The sequence below is a fragment of the Peromyscus leucopus genome, chromosome 15 (genome assembly GCF_004664715.2).
Source record: "Peromyscus leucopus breed LL Stock chromosome 15, UCI_PerLeu_2.1, whole genome shotgun sequence".
Taxonomy (NCBI): Eukaryota; Metazoa; Chordata; class Mammalia; order Rodentia; family Cricetidae; genus Peromyscus; species Peromyscus leucopus.
Window position 1 is genome coordinate 34556888 of NC_051076.1, and position 21660 is coordinate 34578547.

At 42.0% G+C, this 21660-nt stretch overlaps 1 protein-coding gene across 7 annotated transcripts in view; it reads right to left on the bottom strand.

Annotated features, from left to right (window-relative positions):
- Nme7 (NME/NM23 family member 7) overlaps positions 1-21660 on the bottom strand; it is a 145662-nt gene that overhangs the window by 27764 nt on the left and 96238 nt on the right. For all 7 annotated transcript variants that reach the window (XM_037211305.1, XM_037211308.1, XM_028864397.2 and 4 more), the window contains one exon: positions 9534-9641. In XM_037211305.1, coding sequence (XP_037067200.1) covers positions 9534-9641 — 108 coding nt within the window. The remainder of the gene's footprint in view (positions 1-9533; positions 9642-21660) is intronic.

The following is a 21660-nucleotide window of genomic DNA, read 5'->3' on the forward strand; positions in this document are numbered from 1 at the left end:
GACTCTGCATAGGTTAGGTCCCAATGCCCACCCCTTTATGCTGGGGTGGAGCTTAGCACTGGACAGAAGCCTTGGGTGTATATGGAGAGAAGGGAAACAGAAATAAGGCAGGTTCTCCAAGACTAAGACATAAACTTGCGGGGCTGGGGAAGTATTCATGAGTGGGCCCCTTAAGCCCTGTCCTTTTATGCATCTTCTTTTCCATCCACCTTCAAAAGTCTCCTGTCATACTTAGCTACTGACTGCACCCCACGGCTTGACACTGAAGCGTTAGACGAGTGGCGTCCTACCAGACAGTTCATTTTACCCTCTCCAGACACACGTCACCTCTTCTGCGGCCCAGGTCTTTTATACTCCACCTCCCTCTCACACATCTATCGACTTTTAATTTTTCATGTATTTTGCAACGAGGAAGGGGACAATCAAACAAGATCAATTTTAAATGGCACTTTTTATGAGACACTATAAACTGGTATATTTTATTTTTTCACTGGTGAAGTGTAATGTAAGTTCCTTTGTGGTATATTTAGGATATTTAAATTGAAAGAACAGAGCTTTTCTTAAAAATATATTATAGCCTTTTCATTTGATCCTAATATATTTATTTTTAAATGGTCAAAGTGGCAAAACTTTTGATAATACAAGATAATCAACATTAGTTAAGACTATTCTTTTAAAATAGATTTTAAAAAGATCTTGTTATTTTTAAGCATGTGTGTGTGTGCTAGATATGTGACTGTGAGTGCAGGTGCCCATGGAGGGCAGGGATGTTACTGGAGCTGGAGGTACAGACAGTTGTGAGCTGGGAATCAAACGTGGGTCCTCTGCAGAAGCAGCATGGGCTCTTAACTGCTGAACCATCTCTCCAGTCCCTAATTTAATCTATTCTCATTGCTTTAACACAAACTAATTTGTGTCTTGCCTCTATTCTCTCAGATAAGTATTATTATTATTAGCCTAGTCTTAAAATGAGGGATTGAGGTACAACAGTTTAAACAACTTTCTTAAATACAACTAAGTGGTAGATCTGGAATTTAAACCCAGATTGTCTGATTCAAGATGCACTTGCTGTACTTAAAATATTTAGCCACAGAGCTAGTCCTTAATGTACTATCATTACTTTTAATATTAATGAATTTTGAGAACAGTGTATTGAATGCCTAGCCACTGGGGACAGAATAACTAACATAAAATACAAGCCAATGTTCGCACAGAGCAGAGGCTGGGGGAGACAGGCTATTATTCAGGAACTGTATTCATGTAGATATGGATTTCTGCTCACCGTAGGATACTTCTAAATATCTGGCTACTGTGTACTTTAGGTTTCTTACTGGATGAGCACAGCATATGTTTCCATTACTATTCACCTTCAACTTCCATCTTTGGTTAAGGGGACTCTGCTTTATCAGGTCATTTCTCGGTTCAGAAACCTTTGATGGATCCTGTTTTCCATAGCCAAAGAAGCTGCTGTTCGGTATGCACAGAAAAATCTTTCACGCTCACCCATAGTGGGCTCCAGCAAACCATCAAGGAAATGTACATCTGCCTAGTAGTGGTCTTGGAATCTTACCAATAAATGAAGAATTGGCTCTTGAATTCAAACTTTTTAGCCATCTTGGTCCTCGTTTTCTGGTGACAAAAGCATTAGGTGTGGAACTTGAGGCAGACTTGGGTTTGAGTTTCAGTCTCTGCCACTTAGGTATAGTGTGATCCCAGAGGAGTCATCCCACTCAAGAAAGCGTCACTCATGTACAAACTGGAGATAACGGAACTTCCAGGTGATCCAAGCAAACCATTTAACAAATGCAGCATATACTGCTTGGTAAATAGCATTTATTATTTTTATTATCCATAGCTTAATGCTTTTTGTCACCAGAAAACTTCCAAAGGCCCCATAACTTCCCTGCAATTTATATTTCCACATTTATCTCCCATAATTCATTAAAAACAACCCTCTATTTCAACCAGTTTTGATAAACTCAGTGTCTCCTAACAATAGCTTGCCATACTCTGTTTTGGCACATTATAAAACCAGCTTTATTCTCCAAGGTCTTCTCCAGTGCTGTCTCCATAGTGAACTTTCCCTGGTCCTGGTCCCTCCAGCCACAGCTACAATGCTTCCCACTCAGCTCTCGTGTTTACTGTTTCCAAACCTTCCATACACACTGTCTATCAACACTGTTTATATCCACACTACAACTCAACTCTGCAAGCACACCCTGTTATACTGATCTCACTCTTGCTTCCTTAAAGATTGTAATAAGACAGCATCCAATGAAATGATCATACATTCTTACCAGCAAATGAATGAAATTCATTAACTTAAAATTAAGGACTCAAAGTTATTTTAAAAAGTGTGATTTTTGAAATAGAAAACTGTGAGAGTCAACCTTTATTTGTCAATTGGTCATAGCTGAATTTAGTTTTTAGGATTCACATTTATGATATATTTGAGCTCAATTTATTCTAGACATAAAAAAAGATGCAAACTCTCCACTCAATTAGAAGGATTTTAGTTGTGTACTGTATTGTAATTTGTACAGTTTTCTTTAGCATGTATAAAACCCAATATACTTGTGATATAAGGAGTCTTAAACAGTTTACATTCCTTTTTGAGTTATGAAACATAATACATGTCTTCTACATCAGCTCTGAATAAAGCCAAGAAAGAGTGCAAAGATTCCACAATTCGGTGGAAATTCCATGACTGCTGACTGCCACCCCACAAATGGCAGTCATCTATGACAGCTTGTCATCACTGTCACAGCACATCTTAGATGCCTCAGAAAAAACAGGAAAGCCAGGGCATCTAAGGTGTGCTGTGCCAGGCTTGGTGAGCATTGTCACCTGGGGAGAAGGGAGGATTTCCCCAAAGACACGGAGCTAGCTGCCTGAGCCAAGTGGCCATCCAAAGTAGAACATCTAGTGATATTCATGGCTGTTTTTCAACTATCAACACAAGATAGGGAAGCTTTTCCTGCTGCCCATGCATTAGATCAGTGCGACCACTGTGCTCTCCGTACACCACCGCCATTTCAAAACAAAATGATGCTGATGCTGATGGGAAATGATTTTTCCCAGTGTCTTCACTGGTCTGTTTTTTGAAATGTCCATGTCTGAGAAGTCCCAAACTTGAGGACATTAACTAAGAGAATATAACAGTGAGAGTGTGCAGTTTCTCCATCTTAGGGTAGCGGCTGTCCAAGTGTGGCATCCTGATCCAACACAACACTGCCAAAGGAGAACTTGTTAGAAATGCAAGCTCTCAGGCTTGGCCAGATCTAGCCAATCAGAGACCAGGGAGGAGCACAGTAAACTGTTTGAAAAAGCCTGCCAGGAGATCCCACACTGCTGCTCACTTCAAGAAGCACTGTCTCACAACAGGCAGGGGAGCTGAGACAATGTGTAGGGAGTTGTAACTGGCTGCTTAAGGTCTTCTTTAGCCCTATGGTTCAGTATCTATCTCTTGTGGATTTTCCATAGTTACTAATTAAACTTGTTTTTCAGCAATATTTTCTACTGTCTCCACTGATTTTTATAAGACAGTCTACATACAGAGTAATCAATCACATTAACTATCGTCTTTACGCCATTCATCCTGTTCCCATTCACAATGGGAGAAAACAAATTTAAAAACAAGCTAGCACCATGGATGTGCTGAGAAACTGAAAGATTATGGACTTACAATTCTCTTTATGGCATTAGGCATTACAACAAATGCTTCAATATTATAGAATCAAGTTCACAGAAACTCCATGAAGAAAGTAGGCATTATGATTATTCAGGGCAAGTTATTCCATCACTTTGTTACTAGAGAGCCATTCTTGTCTTTGAATAAGATTCAAGGTCTAACCTGTGCTAAGTGAGGGAAACACTAGTGCTTTCAGTGTCCTAGATAAAGATGGTTGCCCTGCACCACTCCACACTCAGAGGAAGGCATCACCTCGGTTTGTCCCCTTGGCTTATCCTTCACATCCAGCTGTTCAGGTGCATCACGTTGTCTTTCCTAAATGTCGTCAGAAAATCACGGCTCCTGGACATCCCAGTGGCCACTTTCACTAAGGCTACCCAAATTTTTCCTGAATTATCTTCAGAGTCATCCCCTCTCTACAACACACACACACACACACACACACACACACACACACACACACACACACACACTTGTTTGTAGATGTAATTCTGAATGATACAATAGAGTGATCCCATGACCAGTTCTCCTTACTATCCAGAATGCTCTAACCCTGCACACACACACACACACACACACACACACACACACACACACACTATTCTTTATAGTAATTCCATGACCAGTTCTCCTTACTATCCAGAATGCTCTATCTAACACAGACATGACTGTGCTACCCTGCACAGGACCTTCCCTTGGATCACGGATGGCTCTGGATGAAGTTCATGTCTTCACGTGATTTTACAAGCCCCTGCAACTCTTCTAACTCTTCACTTGTCTCTTCCCACTTCCGGGCCAAAGCACCAGCCCTGCTAGACTATTTTTAGATCCTAAGAGAAAGCTGTTTGCTCTTGTCTTCGTACATCGTGTTCCTTCGACAGTATACATGTAAGAATCAACTTTGCTTCCTTCAAGACAGAAACTACAACAAAGGGTAAATCACGGTGTCAGGACATGGAGATGCCTGTGCTAACCACGGCCAGTAAACCCGGGACTGTCTAATCACAACACTTACCTCATTGATTTCTAGCTGGTTCTGAGTCACTAGAACCAGAATGTGTCCATAATGATGTGTCTGAATACAGACTTGCTTTCCTCAACTGTTTATGCATACAATATTTAACTGCCTCCTATATTCCAGTCGGCAATCAAAAGTGATATGACCATGTTATAGGATGTTTGGAAAAGAAGAACAGGGAAGGTCCATAGTTCATCATTATATAGAAAAATTAATGTAACTACTATTAGAGACCAGGGAGCAAGATCCTTGTAATCTGTTTACTGATATTCTCAATGCAGTGTGTGTGTGTGTGTGTGTGTGTGTGTGTGTGTGTGTGTGTGTGACAGAGAGACAGAGACAGAGACAGAGAGAGAGAGAGAGAGAGAGAGAGAGAGAGGTACAAATGTGTATATACATATGTGTGTGGTTGTGTATACCTACGAATACATGTAGAGGCCAGAGGAGAATGTTGGGTATCCTCCTCTATGGCTCTCTGCTCTGTTCCTTTAAGGCATGCTTTCTCACTGGACATGGAGCTTGGTGATTTTTATATAGGCTGGACACAACCCTCAATGATTCTCCTGCTCCATCCTCCCTTCTGTCCAGCACTGGGGTAACAGCCACATGTGGCCACACATGTCTTTTCAGGTGGATACCAAGGACTCAAACTCAGGTCCTCACACTTGTGCAGGTGCTCTTACCCCTAAGCCAGCTCCCCAATCAACAATGATGTGTTTAAATTTTAAGTGATAAATATCTGAGTGGAGGGTGACTGACCTATGACCCTGGTGTATAGAATTCAGATAGTCTTGAATATGGCACCACAGTCCATTCAGCAGCTTTGGAGATTTCAAGTGTTTTCTACTGTTGATGGAGACAGTAAGACAAGAGGGTCCTGGAACAGACCACAGAAGCAAAATGTAGGCAGAGAACTAGGTGTTTTCCTTCAGTGAAGGCTGGGGAAATGACAGATGATCCTTGATGATCACCAGCACCAGGGTAAGACCAGGACTGACCTTGAGGTGGATCAGGGAACAGTAGACACAGGCCGTGCCACAAGATAAGAAGGGCATTGTTTGTTTTCTTCGACAATGAGGAACTAATGCTCCTTACGTGAGTAACACATACCATCAGCAAAATGAACTAGTCGGCATCATGTTAGAAGAGCAAGTGAAAACTACCTAGAAAAATTTCTGTTAGTCAAGGAAATAAATGAAGTAATTTGATTAGAAATTTTTATTATTTTCAAAGATTCAAAGTCATGAAAGCTAATTGGAAAAACTGAGCGGCTGTGCCAGACCGAGAGGAACTAAGGGGAAAATGAAATGAAACAAGTGATTCTGACCTACGGGCTTCGTGTTCATAACCATTGAGACAACTGACAGAACTCAGAGTCTGAGATGGTAGCAATATATCCCCGTCAGTTTCTTAATCTGGATGCTCATGATATAGCTGTGTAGGAAAATGTCTTCTGTGTTAAAAATCGACATCAAGGTACTCAGGAAAATGGGACATGTGGGCAGTTCACTTTCACATTCTCACGGAAACTTTCTGTGGTTACTGTACTTGGGGCTTTTCTCAAAAACTGAATTTTTTTCATTTAAAAAATTATATTATTTGTGTACAACACAGCTTGTATGTGGAGGTCAGAGGGCAACCTGCAAGAGTCAGGTCATCAGACTTGGTGGCAGGCTAAGCCATCTTGTCAGCCTCCAGAAAGTTTTAAGTAGACTCTCAAGAAGTGTGTCATAGGATTGGTATTTTTAAAACTGCCTTAGTGAGTCTCATACACCCAGGGTCAGAGTTCTGTTACAGAATTTTCATTAGGATAAAAGGGGAAATGCTACATGCTTTCATTCCATGGATGAAACACTAAGCAAACTATTGCCCCTTTCCTCTCAAAAAACATATACTGAAGTGCTTTTACAAGTAGGATAACCTCAGTGTGGTGGTGCATGCCTTTGATCCCAGCACTTAGAAGGCAGAAGCAGGCGGATCTCTGTGAGTCTGAGGCCAGCCAGTGCTACAGTAATATCTTGTCTCAAAGAAAGAAGTCAGGGCATGAAAGAGTGTCATGTAGAAGTATGTATGCATGAACAGACCCCGTACTGGAGTATCAGGAACACCTGTTCATTTAAGACCCTGTGCCATTTGACAAGGCAAGTACTGTCATCCATCTTCAGTTCACAGAGTGAGGAAACCAGGGATCAGTGAGATCAGCAGTTTGCTGGGAAGTTATTTGATTGCTGCTGCTCCTTTTACAGTATAGGGAAGCACAGTACTGGGAACACACACAGGGGCCTCTGGCCCCAGATGAACAGGGTCGTGGAGCAACAGGAACTCTCTTTAGCTTTGCACACTGTGTCCATTAATGACCATGAATACTCCTTCCACGAACATCCACGATCCCAGCCTCCCAGTCTGTAGCCTTGCTGTAAATGGTCCCGATTTAGTTGTGTCCTAAGAAGCAGAATGTGGGGACAAACTGTGTGGAAAAGCCCTCAGGTTTTCACTAACAGTTGCCACAAAGCTGTCCAACATTGCAACTTGAGAGCCCACTTTACTTCAGCCTCATCTGCACTGGGTATCACCTCCTTAACAGCCTGCCCACACCAGAAGGTGAGTCACGCTCCGGTGACTCGCTGAGCTCACCATTCTTCTCCCTAATGTTTTCTTCAGTACAGAAACTTCAGAACATCAGAGTTGCAGCTAGCAGAGTATCAGAGGACCCTGACAGTGAAATCATCCTAGGACGCCTCATATTATAAATCCATCATGGCCATTTGCTCCTATGACCACAAAGCTGGCCTTGTTATGACTAGTGGCATCCACAGAAAGCAGAGTTCTACATTCATAACTCAAGAGAAAGCCAAGTAGCATACTACAGAGTTAAGTCCCAACTAAGAGAACATTCTTGGCTCTAGCAGCATTCCCAACTACATTATACTGATATTAGAAGTGGGCACAGGAGGAAACGTGAATTATCCAAGATCACATTAAGCAGGAATTAGCCACATGCTGGGCGCTGACACTGACAGAACTCTAACTTCTGGATTTTGAGTAATTCTCTAAATTTCACAGTACTAATTTGAAATGAAATATCAGGTATAGTTTGGTCGGACATTTTTTTTTTCTTTTTTGGTAAGACTAAGCACCTCTCCTTGCATTAAAGCTGGGCAAAGCAACCCAGTATAAGGAATAGGTTCCCAAAAGCCAGCTAAAGCCTTAGGACAGCCCTGTTCCCATTGCTATGAGTCCCACAAGTAGACCAAGCCACACAACTATCTACATAGAGCGGGCCCAGTTTTGTCCCACACAGGCTCTCTGGTTGTCGGTTTACACTCTGTGAGCCCCTATGATCCAGGTTAGCTGTTTCTGTGGTTTTCTTGTGATGTCCTTGACCCTCTGGCTCCTACAACTCTTCCTCCTTCTAAAGTTCACAATACTAATTTGCAATGAAATGTACAGTATAGTTTGGTTAGGCACATTTTAATCCTTTTACATTTAAATGTCTTTCTAAACTGTGACCAATAATAATCTATTTCAAATTATATGAACAGAAGTCACAGGTATACATTGATAATATTTTAATGGAAAGAAAGCAAATGGTTAACAGGATTTCAGCTTCACTGAGTAACAGAATCTATTCAAACCTAACGTATAAGCCTTAATGTGTCAAAAGGAGAAGGGAATGTTGTTATAAACTGAACTTATAGTAAACACTACTTTTTGATAATTAAAAATAAAACCTGTTATATTTATCAAGTGCATTTAAAATTAACACTACGGTACAAAGTTTAAGTAAGATTTTAGTAAACCGATGTCTTCAGCTATACCAGAAAATCTTGATAAAGTTAATGGCGTAATCCTCTATAGCAATACAACTATAAGCTGATAAAAATTAGTTATTCCTAGGACATATATAAATGACCCAATGGTTGTCATAAAAGGAGAGACACTCATACAGAATTGGAAAAAGGCCATCTTCTCATTAAGTTCTAAACAAATTCTCAAGTCAGTTAGGGTCCTGTTTGTATCTTATCGAGAAGAGAACTAGGTAAAACATATCTATAATCTATCTGGGGAAATAAATTTAAGTGAGTAAGAAAACTTTTATAAAATGTAAGTTATAACAATAAGAATATATTTTGTTGGCACATACTTAATATAAAAACCAGACACAGGTATATGAAAATTACTTAATGAGTGATAATATATAATATAAGGATGGGATCTTTAATATGTAACACTGTGATAGCTCACGTAAAATGTCAAACAAATTCCATGTGGTTTAACGTTTCCATTATAGGAAAATAAAAAGTAAATATTTGAGAAATGGCTTTCTAATGTGACTTTAAAGGCAGACATAATCTTAAAAAGCCTAGTGGAGGGGCTGGAGAGATGGCTCAGAGGTTAAGAGCACCGACTGCTCTTCCAGAGGTCCTGAGTTCAATTCCCAGCAACCACATGGTGGCTCACAACCATCTGTAATGAGATCTGGCGCCCTCTTCTGTATACATAATAAATAAATAAATCTTTAAAAAAAAAAAAAAAAAAGCCTAGTGGATTTTATTATACAAGTAAGGATCAATAAAATAAAACTAAAAGAACTAATGAAATTCAATTTTTTAAGAAAGATTCTTTTGTGTCACCCTCTGGAGTACCTAGGACCGTGGGTGTATGCTTGGTTATATTTGATCTATTGAGTTATTAGTATAAAGTTATTGGATGGCCAAGAACCAGTGTAATCCCAGACTATGAAATGGTTTGAAATGTACAAGGACTGTGGAGATCACTGGTGCACCTGGAGTAGAGGCAGGATCCCCACGCTGTTTGTCTTACCTCTAGGAGCCCATCCTCTGGCAGATCTGTGCAGTGAACAGCATTCTGAATCTTAGTTTTACCAAAGATTGCTCTGAGGGTCTCAGGACGTAAATGCCGGGCAATTTCCTATGAAATACACACATACGTATAGGTTAAAGTCAGTAAAAAGGTATTAGTAAGAAAAAGCATTAGCTATATGAAACATCTTAATTATTTTATTTTTTAAAATCCAAGTTATACATTGAGGGTGCTAATTTTTCTGGGAAACAAAATGAATATATGAAAATTTTGACCACTGAATATTTTATATTTACCAGTATAAATTTTTTAAATATAAAAAAATGTTAGTACTGAATTACTGTAGAGAAGGTGAGGGAGGGGCGAAGGGAGAGAGGGAGGGAGGGAGAGAGAGAGAGAACAACGTGTATGTCCGTTCTCTCCCACCATAAGGGTCTCAGGGATTGAGCTCAGTTGTCCGTCTTGGCAGCAGGCTCCTTTACCTGCTGAGTCACCTTTCCTGCCCTGGTGTGGGGGTCGGAATAAGAGTGGCTCCCATGGGCTCATATGTTTGAATGCTTGGTCACCAGGGAGTGAAACTATTTGAAAGGATTAGAAGAATTAGGAGGTGCGGCCTTGTTGGAGTAGGTTTGGTCTTGTTGGAGGAAGTGCGTCACTGTGGTGGGCTTTGAGGTTTCAAAAACCCATGTCAGACCCAGGCCCCATCCCTTCTCTCTGCATGTGGAGGATCAGGATGCAGCTCTCAGCACACCTGCCTCCTCCTCCTCCTCCTCCTGCTGCTGCTGCTGCTGCTGTGCTCCCCACCCCACACCTGCCTGCTGCTGCTGTGCTCCCCACCCCACACCTGCCTGCTGCTGCTGTGCTGCTCCCACCCCACACCTGCCTGCTGCTGCTGTGCTCCCACACCACACCATGCCTGCTGCTGTGCTCCCTACACCACCCCTGCCTGCTGCTGCTGTGCTCCCCACTCCACACCTGCCTGCTGCTGTGCTCCCTACACCACCCCTGCCTGCTGCTGCTGTGCTCCCCACCCCACACCTGCCTGCTGCTGTGCTCCCACACCACACCTGCCTGCTGCTGCTGTGCTCCCCACCCCACACCTGCCTGCTGCTGCTGTGCTCCCCACCCCACACCTGCCTGCTGCTGCTGTGCTCCCCACCCCACACCTGCTGCTGTGCTCCCACACCACACCTGCCTGCTGCTGTGCTCCCACACCACACCTGCCTGCTGCTGCTGTGCTCCCCACCCCACACCTGCCTGCTGCTGTGCTCCCCACCCCACACCTGCCTGCTGCTGCTGTGCTCCCCACACCACACCTGCCTGCTGCTGCTGTGCTCCCACCCCACACCTGCTGCTGCTGTGCTCCCCACACCACACCTGCCCGCTGCTGCGCTCCCTGCCGCGATGGTAATGGACCCTCCCTCTGACGCTGTAAGCCAGCCCCCAATTAGATGCTTTCTTTAGGAACTGCCCTGCTTGCAGTGTCTTCACAGCGTTAGAACAACGGTAACTAAGATACACACAAGGCCTTTTCTGTGGCCCAGTGTATAACACGTTGTATTGGGAGACAAACAATAATTACATTTCTTTTTACAATGGATTATTAGAACCACATCAAACAAGATTACTGTGAAAATTTATAAGGTTAGTAAATATCTTAACTTTATTTAAAATGAACCAGTTTCATGGTACTGATTTTATAGTTTTAACAACTTTAAATCTGCTTAGTATTAGATCATCTTGAGGGAGAAAAATAGCCCTGGATTTAGTGAGGCTTAGATAGACAGCAATACAAGACCATGAAAAGGAAACAGTAACATTTGGACAAAAGTCTTAAATCGGTAAGAAAGTGTGGACCTGTGTGATGGGAGGGAAAGATGACGAAAGGCAGACTAATGGGTTTGAGCTCAGCTCCTCAGGTAGAAAAGGACCGAGACAGAAGTGAACTGGGAAACAGATCACCAGCGTAGCAGTTCTTAGATTAAGTGGAAATTCCAGGGTGAGGAAAGGATTGATAATCAGCAGTCTTAAGGTATAACCCTGGCTGGAGCCAAGGTGAGGGTTAGAATGTCGAAGAAAGAGAAGAACAGGTTGTGTGGCCAAGTTACTGAAGGACCGTCCACTTCTGTGGGCATAGAAATCAGAATGGTGCCAGGCACACCTAGGGTGCATGGATACTGAGTAACATTCACAACAAATTAGGGGTGCTTTCAAAGTATTCATTTATTTAATTATAGCCACATGTCACTGTAAGAACATGCTGAATCAACATACACTGAGTCTATATACTGAATGTGGCCCCATAGGTTAGCAATTCCCTATCATCACACTGAATTATAATAGTCTAATGTGGCACAATGTACTTCCCACCTGACTGTGGTGATACAAGTGTAAGTCATCATCCTCTGCCAGTCATATACCCATACAGTTATGCACAGTCGGGAACAGCAGACAGTAACAACAAAGGACTAAGTGACCAGTTTATGTATTTCTCATGCTATTCTTGTATTCTTGGGGTACTCCTACTTATTACAACAAGCAGCGTGCCATGCTACTTGGGGACCATCCTCCACTCTGTCTGCTTAGGCCTTCATTTTGGATCATATAAAAAAGGTCTTGGTTAACTGAAATGTCATATATGCATATTACACATATAAACAACCACATAACATGAACGTGAAATGCCAAGAGCGATCTTTCCTCATCACAAGCCCCATTCATGCTCCAACAGATTCCCCTAATTATTCCTAACAGATTCCTGTTCTTTCTTCTATTAATACTCTATGATGAAAAAAAAAAAAACCATGCACACACAATCCATCCTTAACAAGCAGAAATATCTTCCAGATACAACAAGGCCACACTAAGCATCAACAATTTCATTTAGTACCATAAATAAATAATCCTTTAGAAAGAACATCAGTACTTATAAACGATAGGTTATGCTGAGAAAATTGGACTCCTTAAAGAGTAATATTTATTTGCACTTAAAGTCAACAGCCTTTCAAACCATCAAATTCCTGGCATATTCATGCTCCTCAACAACCTGGTGCCCAGCTCCAAAGTGCTTGGTTATTTCACATCTCATCACAAGCACTTAAAATTCCGCTCAGGTAATCCTGCAGTGGGAGGGAAAATTCCATCTTAATGAATGCTGTCTAAGTCTATGGCAGTAAAAACAAAAAATTACCAAACAGTACAGTGACTAGCACAGAACTGAAAACAAAGAAGAGAATGTTTATTTCCTTATTCTAAGACTGTGAATGCTAAGACATTTGAATGCCACTGAGTACTGAACGGGTAGGGTCTGTCTGTCCAGTGGGTAAAACACGTCCGGACAAAGCACAAATCGCTCCAGTAGTAGCTGCTCTTTCAGGCTTCACTGCTGCAGGAGAGATGCAGGCAGGAAAGAGCTGTGTCTCCTCTCCATGTCTGGCGAAATAAGCTGCACCTTCATTTACTCTTCCACCTTTTTACCCACAATGCCACCCACGCCGCTTTGGCAAGGGGACAACAGTCTTTATATTTTCATAGATCCTCTTTATTTGGGAGCCTCTTGGATGTTAGCACTCTGGGTCATTCCCATGTTCCTGAAATTCCCCCTTCACTAATCCCACCCAGTGCCATGATCCAATCTCTTCCTCAGGCTCCTGGATTTCTCTTACCACCCACAGTTCAATCTTTTATTTTTCCATACCTTCTGGCTCTCTCTTTCCCATCACATTTAGTGCTGGACATGTCTCTCCAGATGACACTTTAGTCCCTGACTTCTGCTTTTACAACAACATCACCTGGTTATTCCACTGGAATTTTAAACTATCTGCCCAAACCTAATCCCATTATCTTCTTTCTAAATACTCCCTCTTCCTAATTCCCCCCTCCTCGTGAACAATTCACCGACATAATCTAGGCAAAAAGCTTTGGCGTCATCCCCAACTGCCTGCTTCCTCCTTGAGCCCACACCCAGCCTGTCACATCACAGGGATTTTCCCTTGTCACAGCATTCCCCTATGTCCCCTTCCCACCCTACTGCTACAATTTACTCTCATGTTTAGACTCTAGTGGTCTCCTAACAGGCTTCCTCACCTCTACCATTACACTTTGATCCCATTTGTTTACACATATGCTCACTCTTGCCATCCATACAAACTTAACGACAAGGACATATGGTCTTTACACAGCCAACACACTGAAAGCTCCTGAAAGGTGCATGGGGGATCAGTATGAAGGACTTAGCAGATGAGTGGGTGGATGAACCAAAGGATTAGTAAGGCCCAAGTTAGTCATTATGGGCGAGAGAGTAGAGAAACTCAGTTACTTGGCTACCAGTGCTCAAGGCTCCTTTTCGCTACATTTTGTAGGAGTGTTTATCTCCAGGAATTCCGAAGAAAACTCCTTTGACATATATAGAATCACCATTTGACTGACCTATACTTTTTATCTTCGTGTATGTATATGATGTGTGTATATGTGTGCGCATGGGGAGGGTATGTGTGCCACAGGGCATGCATGGAGGTCAAAGGATGACCTCAGATGTCAATCATTGCTTTATACCTTGTTTGATATGGAGTCGCACTATTTGCGACAATGTACAATAACCTCACTGGCTCAAAAGCTTCTGGAGATTTCCATGTCTCTCTTCCCATGTCACCAGAGAACACTGAGATTACAGATACACACCATCATGCCTGGCTTTGCATGGATTCTGAGGATCTGAACTCAGGTCCTCACACTTGTGTGGCAAACACTTTAACCACTGAGCTAATTGATCTTTCCTGATCAATTCATCTATTTGTGTATTGATGGTTTTGTTTATCAGAATTTTGCAAACTAGGGCACATATGACTGAGAATGGAATTGAGAACCCTGAACACTAATTCCATATCTTTGAAAGTGACCTGCTTTGGGACTTAGGATAATGTCACCAACTAAAATGCCACATGAGATGGGGACAATCAGAGTAGTATTGCAATATTAAGACAAATTTGAATTCCCTCCAGAACTAAGGTGTCTTCTGGTACAGACACACACTTATGGATAGCCACTATAAACATCAGAGTATGTTACAGTACATGATTTTTCTGCTCATTTGTTAGGATTATACATTATTTTTTTAAAAAATAAATTCCGCTACAGTGCATTAACTCACATTTTTTTCTTGCCCTTCTGTGGTGATATTGTGTTCCCCAACATATTGTGCACCATAATAAACTTATCTGGGGTCAGAGAACAGAACAGCCAGTAGACAGACATAGAGGCCAGAAAATGGTGGCACACACACCTTTAATCCTAGCACTCTGGAGGCTGAGATCCATCTGGATCTCTGTGAGTTCAAAGCCACACTGGAAACAGCCAGGCATGGTGACACACGCCTTTAATCCCAGGAAGTGATGGCAGGAAGCAGAAAGGTATATAAGGAACTAGAGGCTTTTTAGTCTGTTAAGCTTTTAGGCTTTTAGCAGCAGTTCAGCTGAGATCCATTCGGATGAGGACTCAGAGGCTTCCAGTTTGTGGAAACAGGATCAGCTGAGGAATTGGCGAGATGAGGTTAGCTGTGGCTTATTCTCTCTCTGACCTTCCAGCATTCACCCCAATACCTGGCTCCAGATTTGTTTTTATTAATAAGACCTTTTAAGATTTGTGATAGACCCTTCCCTCCCCTTCATCACTCCTATCCTTTCTTCCATTTCCTATTTCTTGCTGGGTCTCAAACCCAAGGATTCACACATGCTAAGAAACCACTTTATCACTCAACTCTACCTACAGACTTTCTTTTATTCACCCTGAGACACCATCTCACCAAATTGCCCAGCCTGTTCTCAAACTTGCAATCCCTTACCCCAGTTTCCTGAGCAGCTGGAATTACAACCTGTGCCACCACTTTTAGCTAATTCACATTCTTACGGATGACCCTGGGGCATAAAACTTTGAGGCAAGAGTCTCACATAGGGAGAATAAACTCTTCCTCACAGTTACAATAGTGTGCATATTTCCTTGGTTATATATTTTTAAAAAAGGAATCATTTTGATGGGACTGGTGATAGATATAGCTTGTAATTCTACCTGCTTGAGTGACTGAGGCAGTCACCCAATATTCTATGTATGGGTTTTTGCCTACATGTATATGTATGTACCATGTGCATGCCTGGTGCCCATGGCAGCCAGAAGAGGATGTAGAACTGGAGTTAGAGATAGTTGTCAACCACCATGTGGGGGAAAGGAAGGAATCTAGGAATCGTGCTCAGGTCCTCCAGAGAGCAGCCTGTGCTCTTAACCTCTTAGCCATCTCTCCAGCCACAAGAATCACAATCTTGAAGCCTGTCTGAGGCTACAGGGTGAGTTCAAGGCCAGTCTAGACAATTTGAAAAGCTCAGTGATAGGACATATGCCTATCATGTGCAAGACCAGCGCCAACACACACACACACACACACACACACACACACACACACGCAAAAGAGGAGGGGTGATGGGGGCTGGAGAGATGGCTCAGCGGTTAAGAGCACTGACTGCTCTTCCAGAAGTCCCGAGTTCAATTCCCAGCAACCACATGGTGGCTCACAACCATCTATAATGAGATCTGGTGCCCTCTTCTGGCCTGCAGTCATACATGCTATATACATAATAAATAAATAAATCTTAAAAAAAAAAAAAAAGAGGAGGGGTGAGGAGAGAGGAGGAGGAGAGAGAAAGAGACACAATCATGTGTTCAGAATGTGTTGAATTATTCCATTAATGAGACTGTTTAATAAATCAGAGCACGTTACTTGGATAACTTTACTTAGAGTTGCTGTCAACAGGAAACAGTTTTTCTCAGTGTCTTCTTTGAGAGCTTTTTCCCCCTACCAAGTTTACAGGAAAAAACAAAAACCAGCTCACTCCATCTCCTCATTCTCATCGAGATTATTTGGTCTCTGCTTTTTCTCCACCAAAGCACTGCTCAGGGCCTATTACAAAAATTCACCTTTTCTCTTATACAATCGGAACAAAGTAGTCATTTAAAAAACAAATGCCAACTTTCAATTTTGATATAACTAAATATCTTAGAAAACAACAGGAAACGTGGCTTCAGAACTGCCACCCAATAGAGCCTGGACTAAATGCTGAGCAAGTCCAGTCCCGGCACTCACACTGCTGGATGTCACCTGTCATATCACCTTGCCCACATCCCACTCTCAGCCACTCACCAACTCAGCTTCTCTTCCCTCATCCACGTTGCCCCAGACATCCAGGCTAGATACCACTGGGCTAGTCCAACATTTTAAAGCCCACACACGAGTACCTATTTCTTTACTGTTCTGTGTTGTATCCTAAATGGCACACTTTGCCTAGTATACAGTAGTTGCTCAATTGATTTTCAGTAAGTGTGTAATTTTTATGACCCTCTTCCCAGAGGTGGAAAATCTATTTTAATACCTCTGATAGCATTCGGTACATCTCACACAAGGATTGACTTTACATACGATGTCTGCATTGCACTGATCCTTCTAAGTATTCAAACACTGTGCACTATGGTTTATGAAATACACATATTTCTAAAAAACTTGAGCACCAAGACCTCTACACAGACTGAATTGCAAAGCGTTACCTGGGAACTCTGAGAAATACAGCACACTGACTGGAACGTACACATAGGACCTCAAGAACATTCCAGTATTGCTACTGCATCCAGTTGCAGCCACTTCTCACTGCTGCTCTTGGATGAAGCTTTGCAAGGTACAGTCTTGACTGAAACCTGAGATGTGCACAAGTAACAAGTTATCCCCCACAGGCCCCAGCTCTCTACAGCCCTGTACAGCTCTCAAGTAGACAGCTTCATAGGAACCCACGGGGTAACTAGAACACACCATCTCAGTGTGTAGACCTGCACTGTTTTTCATATATATAATAAATAAATTCACTCAAACTCCTGAAGGTATCTTTTGTGAGAAGTGCATCTCTCAGAGGACGCATCAGAAAAATCAGCCTTTGAGGACAGATATCCTACGACTATTTTACTGGGTTTTGTTCTGCCTTGTTTGAATGAGCGTGCTGTATGGCAAAAGACAAGAAGCGGGTCCCAAATGTTCGGCTATCTTTAAGTTTCAGGCTAAAATGGTGGTGCCATAATCTGTTCAGTACAGTGTTGAAACCTGACAATCCAGTCATGTCCACACAGCAAGTTACTCAAAATGAATCCAGGTCCTGCCTCTGGGTGTACTCCTTCCTGTGGCCACTCACCAAGGGTATCCATCCATTTAACTGTATGACCATGCTATTCTCCCCAGTCTCCAAGAAACACACCTAGCTCAGCTAAGGAGAGAAGCACTCGCTCTGCACTTCCATAGGGATCAACAATTACCACACTGTAGCTGTTCTCCAGAGAGTTTAATTTCGAACCGTCACTTAGTATTTACTAAAATCGGAGTTAGAAAAGCATCTATATAGAAGTGATTAAAGGAAATAAAATGCATCCATTATTTCTTTCAGAGGCATATGCAGAAATCCTGCAACAGCGGTGGGCCAGAGACTGCTGACTTCTTTTATACTTGTGACTCACTAGGGTGATACCATCAGCTTCTTGCTGGGACACTGGTTATCATGGAGGACAGTGAGTGCTGGGCCACGTGGGGTCTTCTCCTGAGATTCAGGAAGAAATTCTCTTCCAAGTTTAGGAAAACTCGGGCTTTTGGTGAACAATCCATTTGTTTCATGCCCAATGAATTCATAGAATTTGGTTGCTGGTAAGTCTAAAAACCAAATTATATTACTTTCAACTACAGAATCTAAGGCAGGGTTTCTGGCATCCACTGCCTCATTGAGCCCCATTTGTCCTATTACCTGATGTTTTCACTTATTTTATATCTACTATATTGTATACATTTAAAAGTTTCCCTAAGTTTTTACTGAAAAGGGAAGTCTGAAATAAATGCACATATGAAGGACGGTGTTGTAAGTTTTTCAAAAGATACAAAGTCAGTTTCCAGTATAAGCATCACATGTCAGCAGGTATTTTGGAAACTACGGTGCTATTCCCCTATAAGAACTCTCTGGTGCAGCCCTCTCACAATGAATGTTTAAAAAGCATAAAATGCCATTTTACTCACTCATTATTTCAAGTTTTGAAAGATTTATTTACCTTATATTATTAAGCCATTTAAAATAGTGAAATACCTGTTTAAACTATTTGCAGTATTTATTCACCATTATTGTTATTTTCTTATACTATGATATTTTGTTGATAAGTGACTCATTAGGAAAAAAAGGCTGACTTTTGGCTCATTTTTCCATAAACATGAAAAAAGCCTCCAGAAATTACAAGTCATAAATAACACAAATATTTATTAGGATGGAAATATTTTGTGTAGTTATTTTAATTCTTTACCCTTTAATCGATCTTTTCTTTTACAGTATCTTTCATCATTTTTATTTGTAATATCTAGTACAATGAAAACGCTATATAAATACAGTGCTGAGGATACAGTGACAAGAACAGTGTCCTTCTGCTTTCCTCCATGTCCCTCCTGTCTTATGCTTCCTCCCTGTTACCTCCCCTCCCCCCTCACAGCTTGTGACTGTTGCCAGCCCACAACTCTCCCTTCAGGCCTATTTTATCCCATCTCATGGGTCCCTTTCTAGTATGCTGGCTTCTCTCAAACTTACTCCCAGCTGAATACATATATTAATGTTTAGAAGCTTTATCTGCATATGAAAGGACACATGGTATTCATATTTTCGAGCCTAGGTAGTCTTGCTTACATAATATTTTCCAGTTCTATCCATTTCCCTGAAGACTCCATCATCTCATTTCTATTTACAATGGCATGAAATTCCGTCGTGTGTATGTACATTTTCATTATCTAGTCACCCACTGACGGGCACCTAGGTTGACTTTGCTTCCTTGCTATTGTGAAAAGAGCTGCAGGACACACGTGTGCGAGTCTTTCTGTAGGCTGGAGAGCTCACTGGATATCTGTGCAGAAGTGATAAGGGTAGGTCACAAGGTAAATCGGTTTTCAGTGTTCTGAGAGGCTACCTCACTGCTTCCATAGGGGCTGTCTCAGTCTACACTCCCACCTGCAGTGGATCAGGCTCCTTTTCCTCCACATTCTCTCCAGAATTTTTCCTCATTTGTTTCCTGGTGATTGATAAGCTAAATTACAGAAAATCCTATTTTTAAATCAGTGCAATGATACGTGGACTTATGTAATTCAACCATTTAAAAATGTAATTGTTGATATATTGGATTCTGCTTTCAAATGTAATTAAAGGAGAGATTTGAAACGCAGCAATTCAATAAATTCTCAAAATCTATTACTCCCAGTACTTACGCTAATAGATTACTGGCTGATCAGCTTTCCTTTTCTTATACTCTTTTTGTTGTTTTGACTCAGAGTGCAGAGAGCAGAATATAGTATGTTTGGCAAATAAAACTCTCTACGTAGGGGCAAAGACATAGAAGATAAATTTCTGTTTGGTGAACAGCCATTCATTCTTAATAAAAATTCATGTGTGAGCTGCTTACTGCACACTCTGCACAGCCTAATGTGTCAACTGTGACAAGCTGAGGACAGCGACACAATGTATGTGGACAAATGCTGTTCCCGGCTGCGCCTCCTGCTTACAACCACCCCAGGTTAATTAGTATTCTGAATCCCAACTCATTCTTTCGTATACTAATGTGCCTTAGGAATCAGCATCCATCTTGTTACTCAGAGAAAAATCAATGGAACTATGCAATAATTTAAACGTTTCTCCCTTATGCTACTTTGGTTTTAGAATGAGTAAACAAAATACATTTTAAATGGACATGTTTTATCTCAATCAGTAACTTCACCTTCAGAAACAGATTCGAAGGTAATAATACAAACTCTGGGCAAACATTCAGATGGAAGCTCAGTCTTGATGGATGAGATGAGAAAATCAGCAACAGCGGGAAGATGAGCCAAGCTCCACGCTGAACACCTACACAGCTTTTTGTCTGTTTTCTGAGACAGGGTTTCTCTGTGTAGCCCTGGTTGTCCTGGAAAGAGCTCTATAGACCAGGCTGTCCTCAAACTCAGAGATCCGCCTGCTTCTGCCTCCCAAGTGCTGGAGTAACATTGTGTGCCACCACAGCCCGGCTTTTTAGCTTTTAATAACCATGTTAACATGTTTTTTGTGTGCGCATGTGCATGTGTACATACATGTGTGTACATGTGTGTGTGCACGTGGAGGCCAGAGAACAAGCTTGGGTGTTATTCTTCAAGCCCTTCAGACTACTACTTTTTTGAGAAGGGTCTCTCTCTCTCTCTCACTATATCGATTCCCCAGGGTTCAAGGGGGCTTTGCTATGTCTGGCATGGGATGTTAGGGAAAAAAAAAAATCTGCGTACACTATGTTCTTAACGTCTGTTAACTTTATTCCTCTAAGACAAAATTGTATCAATTCAGCTATAGTTCTTTTTTTTTTTTTGCGGTGCTCTTACCCTGTGAGGAAACGTTACAAAACATGACAGACTCCACTAACAAGAGTTTTATTAAGATAAGGGAGAGGGACAGATGTGCACAGACCTGCTGAAAGACACATGAGTGAAGTGGGACGAGGAATCACGGCACCGGCTTATAAAGGCTGGGCTGCGCCTGCGCACACAGGCCCATGTGGCTATTCTACACATGCGCGTAGATCACATGGTTGCGCTGAGCACTTTACGCAACCACGCAAAGCCACGGGGTCCTGTTCACGTGAGACGTTTTTACCTGGAAATGACTAGGCGGAAGAGACTAGGTCTCGCCGGGCATGCGTGACCATGCCTAACCATGGGGGCGTGTTATGAATCCATATCAAGTTCCACCAGGCATTCAGGGCAGGAATAACTCTAGACATAACAACCTCTACATCCGTCTACTTTATTTCGCTGGGATGAAATCCTGTCTCCATAACTACAGTTCCGTGCAGCTCCCCAGCTCATAGCCCTACTAACGACTAAACTCCTATGCTTTCAGCCTCACCTTTGTCCTCTGTCTCCTCTTTCTCCATCTCTGCTACTCTCTACTCCTGGCACTCAGAAAACTCTACTCAAGATCTGCTTACCCTCCATGGAACCTCAGTCATCCTCTCTTCTCTCTTGCCATACTGCTCTGTCCCTGTGCTCTTGGGTTCCCTGCCT